Source organism: Procambarus clarkii, chromosome 72, assembly GCF_040958095.1.
Source record: "Procambarus clarkii isolate CNS0578487 chromosome 72, FALCON_Pclarkii_2.0, whole genome shotgun sequence".
Lineage (NCBI taxonomy): Eukaryota > Metazoa > Arthropoda > Malacostraca > Decapoda > Cambaridae > Procambarus > Procambarus clarkii.
The window spans coordinates 14,999,695-15,019,103 of NC_091221.1; the positions used below are offsets into that span (position 1 = coordinate 14,999,695).

The window sequence follows — 19,409 nt, forward strand, 5'->3', positions numbered from 1 at the left end:
TATTAGGCAAATCGGGCCTTGTATAGTAGGCTGAGAAGTGCGTTCTGGCTACTAGGTACGACATATATATATATATATATATATATATATATATATATATATATATATATATATATATATATATATATATATATATATATATATTAGTATATTTTGGTAGCAGTCTTTCCTGTAGACATATATTATTAAATATGACCGAAAAAGTAAGATTAATAATTCTAACACGAATTTTCTCAATCTTTCGTACATTACGCTTCACTGTTGGAGGTAAATCAAAAATCACTTCTCCAAAATTCATTTTTATTTCTAGTCTGACGCGACACGGGCGCGTTTCGTAAAACTTATTACATTTTCAAAGACTTCACAAATACACAACTGATTAGAACGTATCTCTGATTTTATATCTACATTTGAGTGAGGTGGTAAGGGTGATGTGGCATTAACACAAGACAGAACAGGAGGGGATATTAATAGGGTATTAAAAGTATCAACACAAGACAGAACAGAAACAATGGGTATTGAATAGAAGTGTTTGTAGAAAGCCTATTGGTCCATATTTCTTGATGCTTCTATATTGGAGCGGAGTCTTGAGGTGGGTAGAATATAGTTGTGCAATAATTGGCTGTTGATTGCTGGTGTTGACTTCTTGATGTGTAGTGCCTCGCAAACGTCAAGCCGCCTGCTATCGCTGTATCTATCGATGATTTCTGTGTTGTTTACTAGGATTTCTCTGGCGATGGTTTGGTTATGGGAAGAGATTATATGTTCCTTAATGGAGCCCTGTTGCTTATGCATCGTTAAACGCCTAGAAAGAGATGTTGTTGTCTAGCCTATATACTGGGTTTTTTGGAGCTTACAGTCCCCAAGTGGGCATTTGAAGGCATAGACGACATTAGTCTCTTTTAAAGCGTTCTGTTTTGTGTCTGGAGAGTTTCTCATGAGTAGGCTGGCCGTTTTTCTGGTTTTATAGTAAATCGTCAGTTGTATCCTCTGATTTTTGTCTGTAGGGATAACGTTTCTATTAACAATATCTTTCAGGACCCTTTCCTCCGTTTTATGAGCTGTGGAAAAGAAGTTCCTGTAAAATAGTCTAATAGGGGGTATAGGTGTTGTGTTAGTTGTCTCTTCAGAGGCAACTAACGGCCTCTGTATGTATAAACTTGATCCATTTTTAAGTTATAATATTGCACAACAGTTTAAGAAACAACTCTGATAGAGAGGCTTACAATGTCTCATTATAATTGCATATTCATATATTGTGTGTTCGTGAGGCTTTTCTTTAATCTTTCATCCTTATTCTCTGACCGCTTAATCCTCTTTGACCATTCTAAGCTAAGCTATACCTGTTTTTGGTTAATTCCTTCCCTAGGGATGGGTTGGGTCAGGTGTCGGCCTATATATCCTCCCCCTTCCCTTCTCCTTAGTCAGTCTGGTGTTGACAAAGGCTTTAACAAAGCCGAAACGTTCACCTCATTTCATATTTCTCTGTGGATTTTCCGCATATATATATATATATATATATATATATATATATATATATATATATATATATATATATATATATATATATATATATATATATATATATATATATATATCGTACCTAGTAGCCAGAACGCACTTCTCAGCCTACTATGCAAGGCCCAATTTGCCTAATAAGCCAAGTTTTCATGAATTAATGTTTTTTCGACAACCTAACCTACCTAACCTAACCTAACCTACCTTTTTCGGTTACCTAACCCAACCTAACCAATAAAGATAGGTTAGGTTAGGTTAGGTAGGGTTGATTAGGTTCGGTCATATATCTACGTTAATTTTAACTACAATAAGATGTTTAGATTCAGATTCAGATGTTTATTCAGGTAAGGTATATACATACAAGTGATGTTACATTAAAGGATTGATATATAGATAGAGCTAGTACATACAATGCCTAAAGCCACTATTACGCAATGCGTTTCGGGCAAGAAAAAACATTAATATCTAGAACTTAATACTAATTGAGCATAAAGAATAAAAGATGTTGAGAACAAATACAAATAAAGATAAAAAAAAAGGGGGAACATGACTGAAAAAGCAGCACAAATACAATAGGTTGACAAACAGTGTTGATTAAAAAAAGAAAAAAAAAAAGAAAATAACAGACATGGGTTGACAATAGAGGAGTGAGGTAGATTACAGGGAATTTATTAGGTAGTGTTTAGTTTTTATCTTAAACTGGTTGAGAGAGGTACAGTCTTTAACATGGTTGGGAAGGTCATTCCACATTCTGGGCCCCTTGATTTGCAGAGCATTTCTAGTTTGATTAAGACGTACTCTAGGAATATCAAAACTGTATTTATTTCTGGTGTGGTGCTCATGGGTTCTGTTACAACCTTCTATGAAGCTTTTAAGATCAGGATTGGCATTATAGTTTAGCGTTTTAAATATGTATAATACACATGAGAGAATGTGCAGTGACTTAATATCTAACATATTAAGAGATTTGAGTAGGGGTACCGAGTGATGTCTGGGGCCAGAGTTGGATATTGTTCTAATAGCGGCTTTGTGTTGGGTAATTAGAGGACGTAAGTGATTTTGGGTAGTAGAACCCCAAGCACAAATACCATAGTTGAGATAAGGATAGATAAGGGAGTAATAGAGAGTCACCAGAGCAGGGCGTGGTACATAATATCTGATCTTAGAAAGAATGCCCACAGTTTTTGAAACTTTTTTTGATATATTTAGAATGTGTCCCTGGAAATTCAGCTTGTGGTCAATGAGAATGCCAAGGAATTTGCCATCTAATTTGTTACAAATTTGGGTATTGTTTATTTTGAGATTTATAAGACTAGAGGATTTATTGCCAAACAGAATATAGAAGGTTTTGTCAATGTTAAGGGTGAGTTTGTTGGCAGTTAGCCAAAGATGGACTTTATTTAGCTCAGTATTTACTGTGGCATTTAGAGCAAGAGGGTCAGGACTGGAGTAAATGAAGGTTGTGTCGTCAGCAAATAGAATTGGTTTGAGGTGTTGGGAGGCATTTGGAAGGTCATTAATGTAGATGAGAAAGAGGAGAGGGCCAAGTATGCTGCCCTGAGGAACACCAATGTTGATGGGTAGGGTGGGAGAAATTGTATTATTCACAGAAACATATTGGAGCCTGTCAGTAAGGTAGGACTCGAGGTATTGTAGGGAGTGTCCTCTGACTCCATAATGATGTAGTTTAAGAAGAAGGTTTTGGTGGTTGACAGTATCAAAAGCTTTACGCAGGTCCACAAATAACCCAACAGGGAGCTCCTTTTTATCAAGAGCTGTATGAATCGAGTTAAGCATACTAATAAGTGCATCGTTAGTGCTTTTTTTGGGTCTGAAGCCATATTGGCAAGGGCTAAGTATATTGAGTTTGGCTAGATATGAGTAAAGCTGCTTGTATATAAGTTTTTCAAAAATTTTTGACAAGTTTGGCAGGATTGATATAGGTCTGTAGTTGTTAACATCTGTGGGGTCACCACATTTGTGGACAGGCGTTACTCTCGCTTTTTTTAGAATATCTGGAAAGGTTTGGAGTTCAAGTGACTTGTTGAAGAGCAAAGCAATAGCAGGGGCTAAAGATCTGGAGGCTTTTTTGTAAATTAAAGTTGGTATCTCCTCAAGGGCACCAGACTTGGTTTTAAGGGAAAGGATTATCTCATTGACGTCAGTGGAGTTAATAGGCTTTAGGTACAGAGACTGTGGATAGTTACCTGTAAGATAGTCCTTAATGTCAGTACTGGAAGATGGAATATCATTTGCAAGGGATGAACCAATGGAAGAGAAGAACCTATTGAACTCAATAGCAGAATCAGAGGCTGAAAGCTGACCATCGTTATTAGACAGGAGAGTCGGTTTGTTATTTAAAGATTTCTTTGATCCCAATATTTGTGAAATTGTGCTCCAAGTTTGTTTAATGTTGCTCTTTATTTGAGTAAATTTATCTTCGTAGTAATTAGTTTTGGCTCGTCTAATTATCTTAGTTAGCAATAATGAGTAATTCTTTGAGAATTCTTTGGAGACAATTCCTAACCTATACTTCTTCTCAAGGTCGTGTTTTTTGTTAATGGATTTCAGTATTCCCTTTGTAAGCCAAGGATTGTTAAGCCTTTTGCTTGTGACTTGTTTTGTAAGCCTAGGACAGTGGGTGTTATAAAGGCTAAGAGTTGTTTGTAGAAAAGATTGCACTGCTAGGTTGATGTCCCCTATGTTACCTAATTCGGACTCCCAGTTGACATTATCAGCAGCAGTTATAAAATTGTTTATAGCAGTTTCATTGTGCAGCCTAAAGCTTAACTCCCTTGTTTCTAGAGGTGGTTTGCTAATGTTAGTTAAGAGAAATGTGGGGTAGTGGTCTGTAGTGCTATCGGTGATTATACCTGAAGTAAGCGGAGAGGTTATGTTGGTCCAGATGTGATCTAGAGTCGTGGCAGTGCTATCAGCGATTCTAGTAGGTCTAGTGATTAAGGGTATGAGGAGGCAGGAATTCATACAGTTGAGGAAGCTAACAGCAGTAGGGTGTTCTGGCTCGCAGAGGTCAATATTAAAGTCCCCTGCGATAATTAGGTGGTAACCTAATTAACCTAATAAAACAAAATTGACCTCATACATAATGAAATGGGTAGCTTTATCAATTCATAAGAACAAAATTAGAGGAAATATATTAATTCAGGAAAACTTGGCTTATTAGGCAAATCGGGCCATGCATAGTAGGCTGAGAAGTGCGTTCTGGCTACTAGGTATGACATATATATATATATATATATATATATATATATATATATATATATATATATATATATATATATATATATATATATATGTATATATATATGGTATTGTTTAGTTAGTTTAGTTCATTTATTATGCACCCCATACCCATCTTGTGGTGGCGGTAGTGGAAAGGGTTATAGAGGCACATAATGGGCTCAGGGACTGAACCCCACAACTCATTTAGCTAAGCAAGTTACAATCTTGATGAGCTAGTTACAAAATTCAATATAAGTCATCACATCAACAATGGGTTCGAGATCGACCTCAAGTACAGGTTCTAAATTAAGCAACTGACATATATGGTATTGGAAATGCATTTTTTTAAATTTAGATGGGATTGGGAAAGTTTAGGGGAGTATATTGGGCTTTTGGTTGTGCTATGACACGGTGAACCCCCTGAATATAATGCATATTTTAGCTGAAAATAAAAGGGATCTCCCGCATGTAGCGGGGGAAAAGGGTTCGAGAGCCGCATAATTGGTTTGGAAACTGAACCCTACATATTGTTTAGCTATGTAAGTGACAATCTCTTGAAAGCTTGTTATGCGATTGTCACTGCTACATACACACACACACATATATGCACCCTAAGTGATTCAACAAGAGGCTTGCAACGGTCTCTATGCAAGGCATTTTTACGACTATGGGAAGTCTGCAGTTGCTGGTCTCACTCCACAACCGCCTAACCGGAGAGTCATGTGCATCCTTCACATACATACAGTAAGCAAATATTTTGGTTACTTTGCTAAGATTCCTGGCAGAGCATCATTATGAATGAAATACATGCATATTTCTTGGACTCCATTGATGGTGTTATCTCTGAATTCTGCGATTTTTTTTTTCGTATTCCATTATATAATGACGCAAAGTATGGGAATAGTTAAACTTGCTCAATGAATTTGTGTTAGCTTGCTAATGTAATTGTATGGGGTTTGCGTAAGTTTGTTGAGAATATAATTGAATGCTAGTTTAGTTCATTTATTATGAATCCCATCTTGTGGGGTGGGTAGTGGGAAGGGTTACCAAGGTGGGAAATGGACTCTGGTAATGAACCCAACAATTCATTTTTTGGCTCAAGCAAGAAAAACAAACAAATAATGGGTAAACGAAATTGCCAAAATTAATTTGTGCAAGTTTGCAAATGTGATTGTAAAGTTTTTTTTTTTGCATAAGTTTGAGAATATATAATTGAATGTTAGTTTTAATTCATTTTATTAATGCAGCCCCCCTATTCTCATCTTGCCCCGGGGGGGAGACATCTCCCGTCACGCAGGGTGCAGTCGCACCTCCACAGATCTCCAGTATCAGCTATTGATACTGGTAATGACTCAAAAGGGCCACCACGTACGGGCTATTCGTGCCCGTGCCACCTTTTGGGTGGCTTAATCTTCATCAATCAATCAATCCCATCTTGCGGGCAGTAGCGGAAAGGGCTGCAGCGATGCATAATGGGCCTCAGAGTCAGAACCTACACAATTCATTTAGCTAAATCAAGTTTTCGCAATCTTAATGAGCTAGTTTTTTTTTTAAATCCAATGGTCATTGTCACACATCAACAATGGGGCACGAGAAAGACTGCAAGTGCAGTTTTCTAAATTAAAACCAAGACTGGGATATGTGGCGAGCTAGTGTCATATTTTATCTGTTTTTCTTGCGCACTGCCGCCCATCCAGTGGGGGGCTAAGCTGAGCAGTAGTAACATCTAGAAGTCTGCTGCTTTTATTGGTTGATCCATAGATGTGTACTGGCTCCTCTTGCATCATCATCGCATTAGTAGCAGTTAATAAATTAAACAACTAGCATATGTAAAGAGCTAGTCTAACAATTTATATGATTTTTATTTTTTATTTTTATCAGGCCCACTGCCCTTCTATCCAGCAGACTGCGGCAGGATGGGTTACAATTGAGCCAAAAACAAAAACAGTATCTCAGGGCGAGATACGGCCTCATTTTAGAGACATTTACTATAGCAAAAGGTTGAACGCGGGCCTGCACGAGAGTTGTTCTTGGCACTCAAATGTTTAGAGATTAAAATCTCTATAATTAGAGGGGGGCAACTAAAATACCGCATCATTTAGTGAAATTTTTGCAATGTCCAATAGTTTGGACGTTGGGGAACTAAGTCAGGACTTGCACGAAGGTTACTCTGCATCCAGTCCAAATGATTAAACACGTGGGAGAAAGAGAGGAAGCAAGATTTACTCCCTTAGAAAACCTTTAAACAAAATTTGTGGCCAGAGTTTTTTGAAAATATTGGCAACTTTTTTATACATAATGAAACTCTTAAACAATAACATATATCCTGAAGAATAAATCTTCCACCGAGATATATATTTTTAGTTACTTTAATAGTTTGTAATTATTGTTATAATGATGCCTTCCAAACATGGCTCATTAAAATAATTTTTTGTTTATGAAATCGCGTAAGTATTTATGCAATATTTATTATAAAACAATCATAATACACAGTGGCATATCATTTTTATAGAGAGGCTTTATAAGGTAAATATAATAGCAATGCGAAACTCTTTTCTATCTGACGTATTATTTTAAATAAATACAGTTGGGCGAAAAACACGTCCATTGCCCGCGTGAGCGACTGAGGTGGGCTCTTGCTGATTCTATGTATGACTAACGAACCAGTGCAGGTTTGGAAGGCTTTGGCAATTAGAGCACAGTAAGATTGTGAGTGTTCAAGTCTAAAGGGGACTAAGCATTTTTTTTGTGTGTGAATGTGCAAAGCCCGTGTTTATTTGTGTAAGTTAAAAATTGAGTTTTTGTTTGTGTATAAGAGTTTAGCAATGTGTTTAAGTAAGATTGTGCAACTGTTTTAAGTTTAGGGGGGACTAAGTATTTTGCGCGAATGTGAAAGCCCTGTGTTTATTTGTGTAAGTTGAACCAAAAAAAAAATGAGTTTGTTTTTGCGAGCGAGTTTGTTTAAGCATGTGCTATCATTAAAAACTTCCAAAGTAATGACAGTAATGCCAAAATGTATTCATCTTTTCACTTTTTGAAAGGTGGAGGTGTAACATTTTCTTAAAACCTTTGCGCTTGATATACCACCACCTGTCGGAAAATCCGACACCATTTAATATCATACAGACAGATAAGAGCTGTGTTGTATAAACAAGTTACCCATAGAAAACGTAACTTGTAGTGGAATTACCGTCTATAGAAAACGGGATATCATCACCACATACTATTATAATTCACCAGCTATTTTGCTGGGAATTATTCTTAAATACATTAGTCTTTGGACTTTACCATCATAAAAACATCTTATATAAATTAACTTAATTATCAATATTAAAGTAGAGTAAATGTGACCCTTCTATCACTTTCTGACATGTGGACAATGTAAGCCAGGCATCAGGGTGAGGGAGGGCAGCCATTGTTGATACTAGACCAGAGGCTCACACGGGAGCAAATTCGGCTCCTGTTAAATTTACTTGGACGTAGTGTTATGGAAACTAAAGGAGTACCATTATCAACACGCTGTCTACAAATTCAAGTTAAGTGTTCTTTCCGAAACCCATTATCTATCATTAGTGGCCATTAATGTCATTGGGTAGGGTTAGCCGGTTAGAACGCGAAATCGCCTCATACTAAAGGTAATTAAGCCAGGTCTTTATTGTTCCATGTACAGTATTTTCTCTGATATAGCTTGTCATATATAGGTATCTGGCTTTACAGCTAGCGCCCTTTTGACAGGTCAAGACGAGGAAGCAAGATTTGTGCACCAGTTACTGGGTGATGGAAGCTACCTCAAAGAGGATAATTTGGTGTCTACACCCTAGTTATACCTGGTGGACTAACCTGCTGTACTATAAGATAAGGAACCACTTCAATGTATGTAGTTAATACTGTAGTTTGATTGGCTGCATATATATAAATATAACCCCCCTAATGTGTTGAGGATCGATTTGTGAGATTAAGAGATTATTGCAGAAATACAGTCCACTTATCATTATACAAATTGCTATCGAAGTATATAAATTAACGTAAATATAAATTCATATAAATTAAATAAATATAAATCTCACAGGTCGGTTCCCACACCACCGACATAAAATGCAACTGATGGAGTCGACTTTTAAATTTTTACACATGATATCAAAAAGCATTTCATAGCAACAGATGGTGCCAGTCGAAGCGTTACATGAACTTATTAGGGGCCCCACCACGATAACTATGAACTACTATGATGCTAAAAAATGCAATTTAATAGGAATTTGAACAGATTCCTAATATATATTAAATTGCTTAAACCACTCAACTACTTTCCTTCATAGTATATTTACGAGTGTCAAATTAATGTTTGGAGTGTCAAACCCAACACAATATGGCTGAGGCCCCACTATATAGCCTTCTTTTCGTATTCTATGAAATTTCACAGGTATTGTTAATGCTTGTAAAGTTTATTACAAAAGATAGACATACATTTGATGCTATTTTTCATAATAAAATCTAATTTAAGGCCCGACAAATATATCTATAAAATCTATAAACAGGTTAGAACCATACAAATGCAAGCATGCCTTTTTTTTACCAGTAATCAACTGAATGCCACAGAAAATGGAATCTTTACTTTGGCTACAGAAAACGGAGCAAAGCCAAGGGAGGATGACTGGAATAAACAGTTTCCAACCTGACTCTTCTCGCATATAAATATGTCTTTCTTGACCTCATTTCAAATTATATAGAGTACTGAAAGCTCATTTTCCATAGCAAATATACCAAGGAACTCATTTTACGACTAGAACGCAAACTAGGACCCCTCATTCAGATTCAAAACAAGAGAATTATTGACTGAACATTTACCCATTATATATCAAGCACACAGGACTCTTTAAAGCTATCTTAACTTCTTTAAAACCCTAATATGACCCATCTCACATGCAGATCCTGTTCTATGACTCGCCCTTCATGTCAATGTACCCCACAGTATCATGCAAATTCAAGATAAGGCTTACTACACCTAAATATCCAACTTGGTCTTTGTAAGGAATCTTGACCCCCCCTTCTATGCTTGACCCCACTGGGGTAATCATAGGTAGGGGGTCCCTATTGCCGACGTCATGTCAGGTGACACCCCCGCGACAAATAATGAAAATATTACCTGATTGGCCCATGACCCTGGGACAGAAAGAGAATTTTTCTACTCGGCTCCTGATTGGTCAAAAAATCGCGCCCCGTTCTCACCGCTCACTTCTGACCATTACAGAAAATGGAGCGGTGCCAAAGGCTCTCTGTACTATTCAGTCATAGCCTCATTAAAGTACTCCAAAAACTTCTATATTCGCTTTCAACTGTGTTTCTTGGTTTGAATCTATTGAACATTCACCCTCTGATCTATTTATAAGTAGGAGCCCCCAAATTGATACCATAGTACTCTGGTCACACCCCCGGCCCAAATCGTGAATTTTGCTCATGCCATTAAAATACTCCAAAAACGTTTATATGCCTTTCACCAGTGTATTTTTTGGTTTTCATCTATTGAACATTCATCCTCGGTACCTTCCATAAGTAGAGACCCCCTTCTTGATGCCTTAGACTCATCTTAAAAGCAAGAGACAAAAAGTGAAAAAACAGGTTAGGATAGGGCACCAGTTCCTCAGGTACACCCTGGGTGGTGGGCCCTGGGTACCCCTGGGGGGAACGGACAACCACTCCACCCAGCCAGCCAGCCAGGTGCGCGCTGACCGTGCCCTAACCTAACCACCTAAAATAAGTTTTTATTCGAATCCGCCCGCCGGGGTTGAGTCGGCATGGAAGTGCCCAACCGTTTCTGAAAAATTTATTCCCCATGTGTCTCCTTTTATACTACTGGACTACACATCAGGGCTCACTGATGTAACAAACTAGGTTGTTGTAGGAAAAATCCAGTATGTTCTTCTCAGACATGGGAGTGTGAGAAGTTGGAGTCACGTGTAGGGACCTGACTGGGAGCACGGGGCATCCCCTAGGAATTGGCGGGTGAAATACAAAATGACTGGCGCCTTTGTCTCATAGTATCGTATAATGATTATTTTACAGAATTCAGTAATTTAGAGAAATTAGTCTTCATTCAAATTGTAGTCAATAGTATTCCTGTTTATAGTATCAAGAGTATCCTAATTGTCAGTATAATGAGCAAGTCTCCATTAGTGACGTCACGAGCCGAGACTAGGCCTTGGCGCGGAGTGACCTCGGTGACCTGGCGGTCACGGGTCATCAGAGTTTCCACATTCAGTATTTCTCAAAGGTCAAATAGCCATTTTGTATTCGGAAATAGCTCTTCCCTATGATGCCTGTGTAATTACCTTCAGTTAAAAGAATTCAACCATCATGGTCGTTCAGTACAACAGAGATTAGTTGTTCAACTTAAACCCTACGAGTAAACTTAGTAAAGTCAGGCGTAGGGATACCCATCTGGGCTTCTGTGTAGAGGAGTGAGAGGGTAGATCAGTGTAGAAAAAGCAACGACTCGGGAAGGTGACCTCTATCCAACTCTCCCCTAGACCAGCACTACCACCGCTGGTCGCCATAAAAGGTATAGTTGCTATGGTTTTGAGTATAGGAAGTAAGTTATCTCATTGCCTTTAAAATAGGGAGTGTTAAACCAGGGAGTGCTTTGAATTAGATTTTGTTTAGTTTTTGAATAAATCATTTAGCTAGTAAATTGCCTTTTTATTAAGTCCATTTTATGTACTATTATTTACATGTCCTGGCCACGTGGCTCCCACGAGGCCGAGTTTCGTTGGGCCGCATATCCTAACACCGATTAAGAATTCATTATCCCTTTGATTGTTATTATGTCCGCACTTCAACGTAAAAGTCATCCCTCCAATACCAACGAGTCGGGGATCAAGCCCAAAGGTTTATTGAGAGTATAATCAATCCAAACCTAGGTTATTGCTCAGTGTTAATGGTCTGGTGGTGGCAGCATAAGGAGGTTCTAGAGTTTTGCTAGAGGTCTACTTCCACGTCATAAAGGTTGTAGAATCTTAGGTCGGTCAAAACGGCTTAAGATCACGTAGCGTGGGATTCGGCTAAAGTAATAGCTCTGGGGTCCCTTGGTTTGAAGAGAGTTGAATAAGAATAGGGTGGAGAATAAAAAAAAGAAGAAAGAACCCCCCCCATGTTTCACTGAGAGGGAATAGACACCCGGGCTCACTGAGTGGGACTACACACCAGGGGTCAGTGAGTGGGACTACACACGAGGGGTCAGTGAGTGGCACTACACACCAGCGCTCACTGAGTGGGACTACACAGCAGGGCTCACTGAGTGGGACTACACACCAGGGCTCACTGAGTGGGACTACACACCAGGGCTCACTGAGTGGGACTACACACCAGGGCTCACTGAGTGGGATTACACACCAGGGCTCACTGCGTGGGACTAGACACCAGGGCTCACTGAGTGGGACCAGACTTCAGGGCTCACTGAGTGGGACTACACACCAGGGCTCACTGAGTGGGACTACACACCAGGGCTCACTGAGTGGGACTACACACCAGGGCTCACTGAGTGGGACTACACACCAGGGCTCACTGAGTGGGACCAGACTTCAGGGCTCACTGAGTGGGACTACACACCAGGGCTCACTGAGTGGGACTACACACCAGAGGTCAGTGAGTGGGACTACACACCAGCGCTCAGTGAGTGGGACTACACACCAGGGCTCACTGAGCGGGACTACACACCAGGGCTCACTGAGTGGGACTACACACCCGGGCACACTGAGTGGGACTACACACCAGGGCTCACTGAGTGGGACTACACAATAGGGCTCACTGAGTGGGACTACACATCAGGGCTCACTGAGTGGGACTACACACCAGGGCTCACTGAGTGGGACTACACACCAGGGCTCACTGAGTGGGACTACACACCAGGGCTCACTGAGTGGGACTAGACACCAGGGCTCACTGAGTGGGACCAGACTTCAGGGCTCACTGAGTGGGACTACACACCAGGGCTCACTGAGTGGGACTACACACCAGGGCTCACTGAGTGGGACTACACACCAGGGCTCACTGAGTGGGACTACACACCAGGGCTCACTGAGTGGGACTACACACCAGGGCTCACTGAGTGGGACTACTCCTCAGGATTCAGTGAGTGGAAACAGACATCAGAGCTCCCTGAGTGGCGCTATTCATCAGGGTTTTGTGTGTGTGGGGGACTTCACGTCAGGGCTCCCTAAGGATGCTTATTGTTACGTGGACCATCATGCTCCGACTATTAACCACTGCACTGTGCAGGGCGCCTTATGGCGCTGGATCGAGGCTGCACAGAGCGCCATAAGGCGATCTTAGGTATATTGTAGGATTCAAAACTAGCACATGGTCACTTGGGTACGATATAGACTTAGAGGCATCAGGCCTCCAGTGAGCGTCCGACATTTTTTTCTATTCCCAGCAAGCCCCGCAGCATTGTGGAGTCTCAGTTTCAAAGTAGCAACCATGTCTGACTCATCAGATACGGAAATACAGGACATATTGTTTGATGATGACCATATCAGTGATACTGAAGACCGGAAAAAAGACCTAACTCAGGTGTCGGACACTAGTGATACAGACATTGAAGTGGACAATGTGGGAGAGTGTGGGCACAGCCCGGCCTGCAGCACCGAACTGGGTCAACACCAGTGGTGTTGCCATCCTCCTAACACAGCGTCACATGACTAGGTGGCCCGTCCTCTTAACACAGCGTCACATGACAAGGTGGCCCGTCCTCCTAACACAGCGTCACATGACTAGGTGGCCCGTCCTCTTAACACAGCGTCACATGACAAGGTGGCCCGTCCTCCTAACACAGCGTCACATGACTAGGTGACCCGTCCCCCTAACTCAGTGTCACATGACTAGGTGGCCCGTCCTCTTAACACAGCGTCACATGACAAGGTGGCCCGTCCTCCTAACACAGCGTCACATGACTAGGTGACCCGTCCCCCCTAACACAGCGTCACATGAATTAGTGGCCCGTACTCCTGAAACAGCGTCACATGACTAGGTGACCTATCCTCCTAACACAGCGTCACATGTTGATGTATACTCTATTAAAACCAAAAATTGTTGTAAGAGAAAATGGAAGCGGCTCGCAAAATTGACATACTATCTCGTTTTCTTTTTTGGGTCCTCTGGTAGGTTAGGATAAGACACCTCAGTATAACAGTTCCTTGACGTTGGAAACGCCCACAAGAACGGGCGGGACCACCACCCGAAATGATTGAGAATTGTTGGACAGCATCTTCCACACTCACCAGTGGTGGTGGACAACACCGTCCACGCTCACGAACACTGTCAGGCAGGTCTAGTACGCAGCGCCTGCTAGCACTGGGCGTTGTAAGGCAGCACCTTTTTCAGGTACTAATACTCTTCCTGTCCCGCAGGTGGTCTGGTGATAATTGTGACGGATGTGAAGTACCTGACGACAGTGGAGGCTTACAAGGACAAGCTGGAGCCACACATGGAGTGCCTGGAACAACAGGGGTTGTGGCACAAGGTAATATTTCCTCTAGTGTTGTTGTAGTTGTCGTTGGTTGAGGGCGACGACGATCTAGGGGGTCAGAGGCGCCCCGGTTGCCCGAGACCCGGAAAATCCTCAAACGTTATGGTCTTATTAGGAACAAAATGTACCATTCGTGAAAGATGGCAAACGTAAACAAGCTAAATACATTTTATTATACTGCACACTTTATATATATATATATATATATATATATATATATATATATATATATATATATATATATATATATATATATATATATATATATATATATATATATATAAGCCTATACTTGCATAAACCACAAGTGAAGATAAACAATCTTTGGACAACACCCACCAGTGGGACTCGAACCCAGAAAGCACAACTACCTTCCAGTAGCTGGCATAACTAGTATGCTTTAACCCACTACGCCATCAGACCTTACAAAAGAAGTAGATAGTTCGAGTTATATATCTCAAACATCTCTACCTCCCGAAGGCACCAGATGAGTGAGGGGTCAGTCTGCATTTTTCGTCAAGCCACTGTCAATGTGAGAGAACTCGTGTCCAGCTTATAAGCCTATACTTGCATAAACCACAAGTGAAGATAAACAATCTTTGGACAACACCCACCAGTGGGACTCGAACCCAGAAAGCACAACTACCTTCCAGTAGCTGGCATAACTAGTATGCTTTAACCCACTACGCCATCAGACCTTACAAAAGAAGTAGATAGTTCGAGATATATATCTCAAACATCTCTACCTCCCGAAGGCACCAGATGAGTGAGGGGTCAGTCTGCATTTTTCGTCAAGCCACTGTCAATGTGAGAGAACTCATGTCCAGCTTATAAGCCTATACTTGCATAAACCACAAGTGAAGATAAACAATCTTTAGACAACACCCACCAGTGGGACTCGAACCCAGAAAGCACAACTACCTTCCAGTAGCTGGCATAACTAGTATGCTTTAACCCACTACGCCATCAGACCTTACAAAAGAAGTAGATAGTTCGAGATATATATCTCAAACATCTCTACCTCCCGAAGGCACCAGATGAGTGAGGGGTCAGTCTGCATTTTTCGTCAAGCCACTGTCAATGTGAGAGAACTCGTGTCCAGCTTATAAGCCTATACTTGCATAAACCACAAGTGAAGATAAACAATCTTTGGACAACACCCACCAGTGGGACTCGAACCCAGAAAGCACAACTACCTTCCAGTAGCTGGCATAACTAGTATGCTTTAACACACTACGCCATCAGACCTTACAAAAGAAGTAGATAGTTCGAGATATATATCTCAAACATCTCTACCTCCCGAAGGCACCAGATGAGTGAGGGGTCAGTCTGCATTTTTCGTCAAGCCACTGTCAATGTGAGAGAACTCGTGTCCAGCTTATAAGCCTATACTTGCATAAACCACAAGTGAAGATAAACAATCTTTGGACAACACCCACCAGTGGGACTCGAACCCAGAAAGCACAACTACCTTCCAGTAGCTGGCATAACTAGTATGCTTTAACCCACTACGCCATCAGACCTTACAAAAGAAGTAGATAGTTCGAGATATATATCTCAAACATCTCTACCTCCCGAAGGCACCAGATGAGTGAGGGGTCAGTCTGCATTTTTCGTCAAGCCACTGTCAATGTGAGAGAACTCGTGTCCAGCTTATAAGCCTATACTTGCATAAACCACAAGTGAAGATAAACAATCTTTGGACAACACCCACCAGTGGGACTCGAACCCAGAAAGCACAACTACCTTCCAGTAGCTGGCATAACTAGTATGCTTTAACCCACTACGCCATCAGACCTTACAAAAGAAGTAGATAGTTCGAGATATATATCTCAAACATCTCTACCTCCCGAAGGCACCAGATGAGTGAGGGGTCAGTCTGCATTTTTCGTCAAGCCACTGTCAATGTGAGAGAACTCGTGTCCAGCTTATAAGCCTATACTTGCATAAACCACAAGTGAAGATAAACAATCTTTGGACAACACCCACCAGTGGGACTCGAACCCAGAAAGCACAACTACCTTCCAGTAGCTGGCATAACTAGTATGTTTTAACCCACTACGCCATCAGACCTTACAAAAGAAGTAGATAGTTCGAGATATATATCTCAAACATCTCTACCTCCCGAAGGCACCAGATGAGTGAGGGGTCAGTCTGCATTTTTCGTCAAGCCACTGTCAATGTGAGAGAACTCGTGTCCAGCTTATAAGCCTATACTTGCATAAACCACAAGTGAATACTAGTTATGCCAGCTACTGGAAGGTAGTTGTGCTTTCTGGGTTCGAGTCCCACTGGTGGGTGTTGTCCAAAGATTGTTTATCTTCACTTGTGGTTTATGCAAGTATAGGCTTATAAGCTGGACACGAGTTCTCTCACATTGACAGTGGCTTGACGAAAAATGCAGACTGACCCCTCACTCATCTGGTGCCTTCGGGAGGTAGAGATGTTTGAGATATATATCTCGAACTATCTACTTCTTTTGTAAGGTCTGATGGCGTAGTGGGTTAAAGCATACTAGTTATGCCAGCTACTGGAAGGTAGTTGTGCTTTCTGGGTTCGAGTCCCACTGGTGGGTGTTGTCCAAAGATTGTTTATCTTCACTTGTGGTTTATGCAAGTATAGGCTTATAAGCTGGACACGAGTTCTCTCACATTGACAGTGGCTTGACGAAAAATGCAGACTGACCCCTCACTCATCTGGTGCCTTCGGGAGGTAGAGATGTTTGAGATATATATCTCGAACTATCTACTTCTTTTGTAAGGTCTGATGGCGTAGTGGGTTAAAGCATACTAGTTATGCCAGCTACTGGAAGGTAGTTGTGCTTTCTGGGTTCGAGTCCCACTGGTGGGTGTTGTCCAAAGATTGTTTATCTTCACTTGTGGTTTATGCAAGTATAGGCTTATAAGCTGGACACGAGTTCTCTCACATTGACAGTGGCTTGACGAAAAATGCAGACTGACCCCTCACTCATCTGGTGCCTTCGGGAGGTAGAGATGTTTGAGATATATATCTCGAACTATCTACTTCTTTTGTAAGGTCTGATGGCGTAGTGGGTTAAAGCATACTAGTTATGCCAGCTACTGGAAGGTAGTTGTGCTTTCTGGGTTCGAGTCCCACTGGTGGGTGTTGTCCAAAGATTGTTTATCTTCACTTGTGGTTTATGCAAGTATAGGCTTATAAGCTGGACACGAGTTCTCTCACATTGACAGTGGCTTGACGAAAAATGCAGACTGACCCCTCACTCATCTGGTGCCTTCGGGAGGTAGAGATGTTTGAGATATATATCTCGAACTATCTACTTCTTTTGTAAGGTCTGATGGCGTAGTGGGTTAAAGCATACTAGTTATGCCAGCTACTGGAAGGTAGTTGTGCTTTCTGGGTTCGAGTCCCACTGGTGGGTGTTGTCCAAAGATTGTTTATCTTCACTTGTGGTTTATGCAAGTATAGGCTTATAAGCTGGACACGAGTTCTCTCACATTGACAGTGGCTTGACGAAAAATGCAGACTGACCCCTCACTCATCTGGTGCCTTCGGGAGGTAGAGATGTTTGAGATATATATCTCGAACTATCTACTTCTTTTGTAAGGTCTGATGGCGTAGTGGGTTAAAGCATACTAGTTATGCCAGCTACTGGAAGGTAGTTGTGCTTTCTGGGTTCGAGTCCCACTGGTGGGTGTTGTCCAAAGATTGTTTATCTTCACTTGTGGTTTATGAAAGTATAGGCTTATAAGCTGGACACGAGTTCTCTCACATTGACAGTGGCTTGACGAAAAATGCAGACTGACCCCTCACTCATCTGGTGCCTTCGGGAGGTAGAGATGTTTGAGATATATATCTCGAACTATCTACTTCTTTTGTAAGGTCTGATGGCGTAGTGGGTTAAAGCATACTAGTTATGCCAGCTACTGGAAGGTAGTTGTGCTTTCTGGGTTCGAGTCCCACTGGTGGGTGTTGTCCAAAGATTGTATATATATATATATATATATATGTATATATATATATATATATATATATATATATATATATATAAATATATATATATATATATATATATATATATATATATATATATATATATATATATATATATATATATATATATATATATATATATATGTCGTACCTAGTAGCCAGAACACACTTCTCGGCCTACTATGCAAGGCCCGATTTGCCTAATAAGCCAAGTTTTCATGAATTAATTGTTTTTCGACTACCTAACCTACCTAACCTAACCTAACCTAACTTTTTCGGCTACCTAACCTAACCTAACCTATAAAGGTAGGGTTGGTTAGGTTCGGTCATATATCTAAGTTAATTTTAACTCCAAAATAAAAAATTGACCTCATACATAATGAAATGGGTAGCTTTATCATTTCATAAGAAAAAAATTAGAGAAAACATATTAATTCAGGAAAACTTGGCTTATTAGGCAAATCGGACCTTGCATAGTAGGCCGAGAAGTGCGTTCTGGCTACTAGGTATGACATATATATATATATATATATATATATATATATATATATATATATATATATATATATATATATATATATATATATATATATATATATATATATATATATATAACTGAAAACTCACACCCCAGAAGTGACTCGAACCCATACTGCCAGGAGCAACGCAACTGGTATGTACAGGGACGCTTTAATCCGCTTGACCATCACGAACGGACATAAGAAAGTGATAGCCGAAGCTATTTGAACCACTTCCCCGCCGGCACTCGGATGGTAATCTTGGGCTTTGCATTTTATCAAATCACCTCATTCTTTGGGGCACACGTGAGGAACACAAATGCAAACAAGCCTGAATGGTCCCATGGACTATATACAACTGAAAACTCACACCCCAGAAGTGACTCGAACCCATACTGCCAGGAGCAACGCAACTGGTATGTACAGGGACGCCTTAATCCGCTTGACCATCACGACCGGACATAAGGAAGTGATAGCCGAAGCTATTTGAACCACTTCCCCGCCGGCACTCGGATGGTAATCTTGGGCATAGCATTTTATCAAATCACCTCATTCTTTGGGGCACACGTGAGGAACACAAATGCAAACAAGCCTGAATGGTCCCCAGGACTATATACAACTGAAAACTCACACCCCAG

The 19,409-nt window shown here is 40.8% G+C and overlaps 1 protein-coding gene across 3 annotated transcripts in view; it reads left to right on the top strand.

Annotated features, from left to right (window-relative positions):
* LOC123750526 (methyltransferase-like protein 27) overlaps positions 1-19,409 on the top strand; it is a 251,848-nt gene that overhangs the window by 209,987 nt on the left and 22,452 nt on the right. For all 3 annotated transcript variants that reach the window (XM_069312532.1, XM_069312530.1, XM_069312533.1), the window contains one exon: positions 14,163-14,275. In XM_069312532.1, the coding sequence (XP_069168633.1) occupies positions 14,163-14,275 (113 nt within the window). The remainder of the gene's footprint in view (positions 1-14,162; positions 14,276-19,409) is intronic.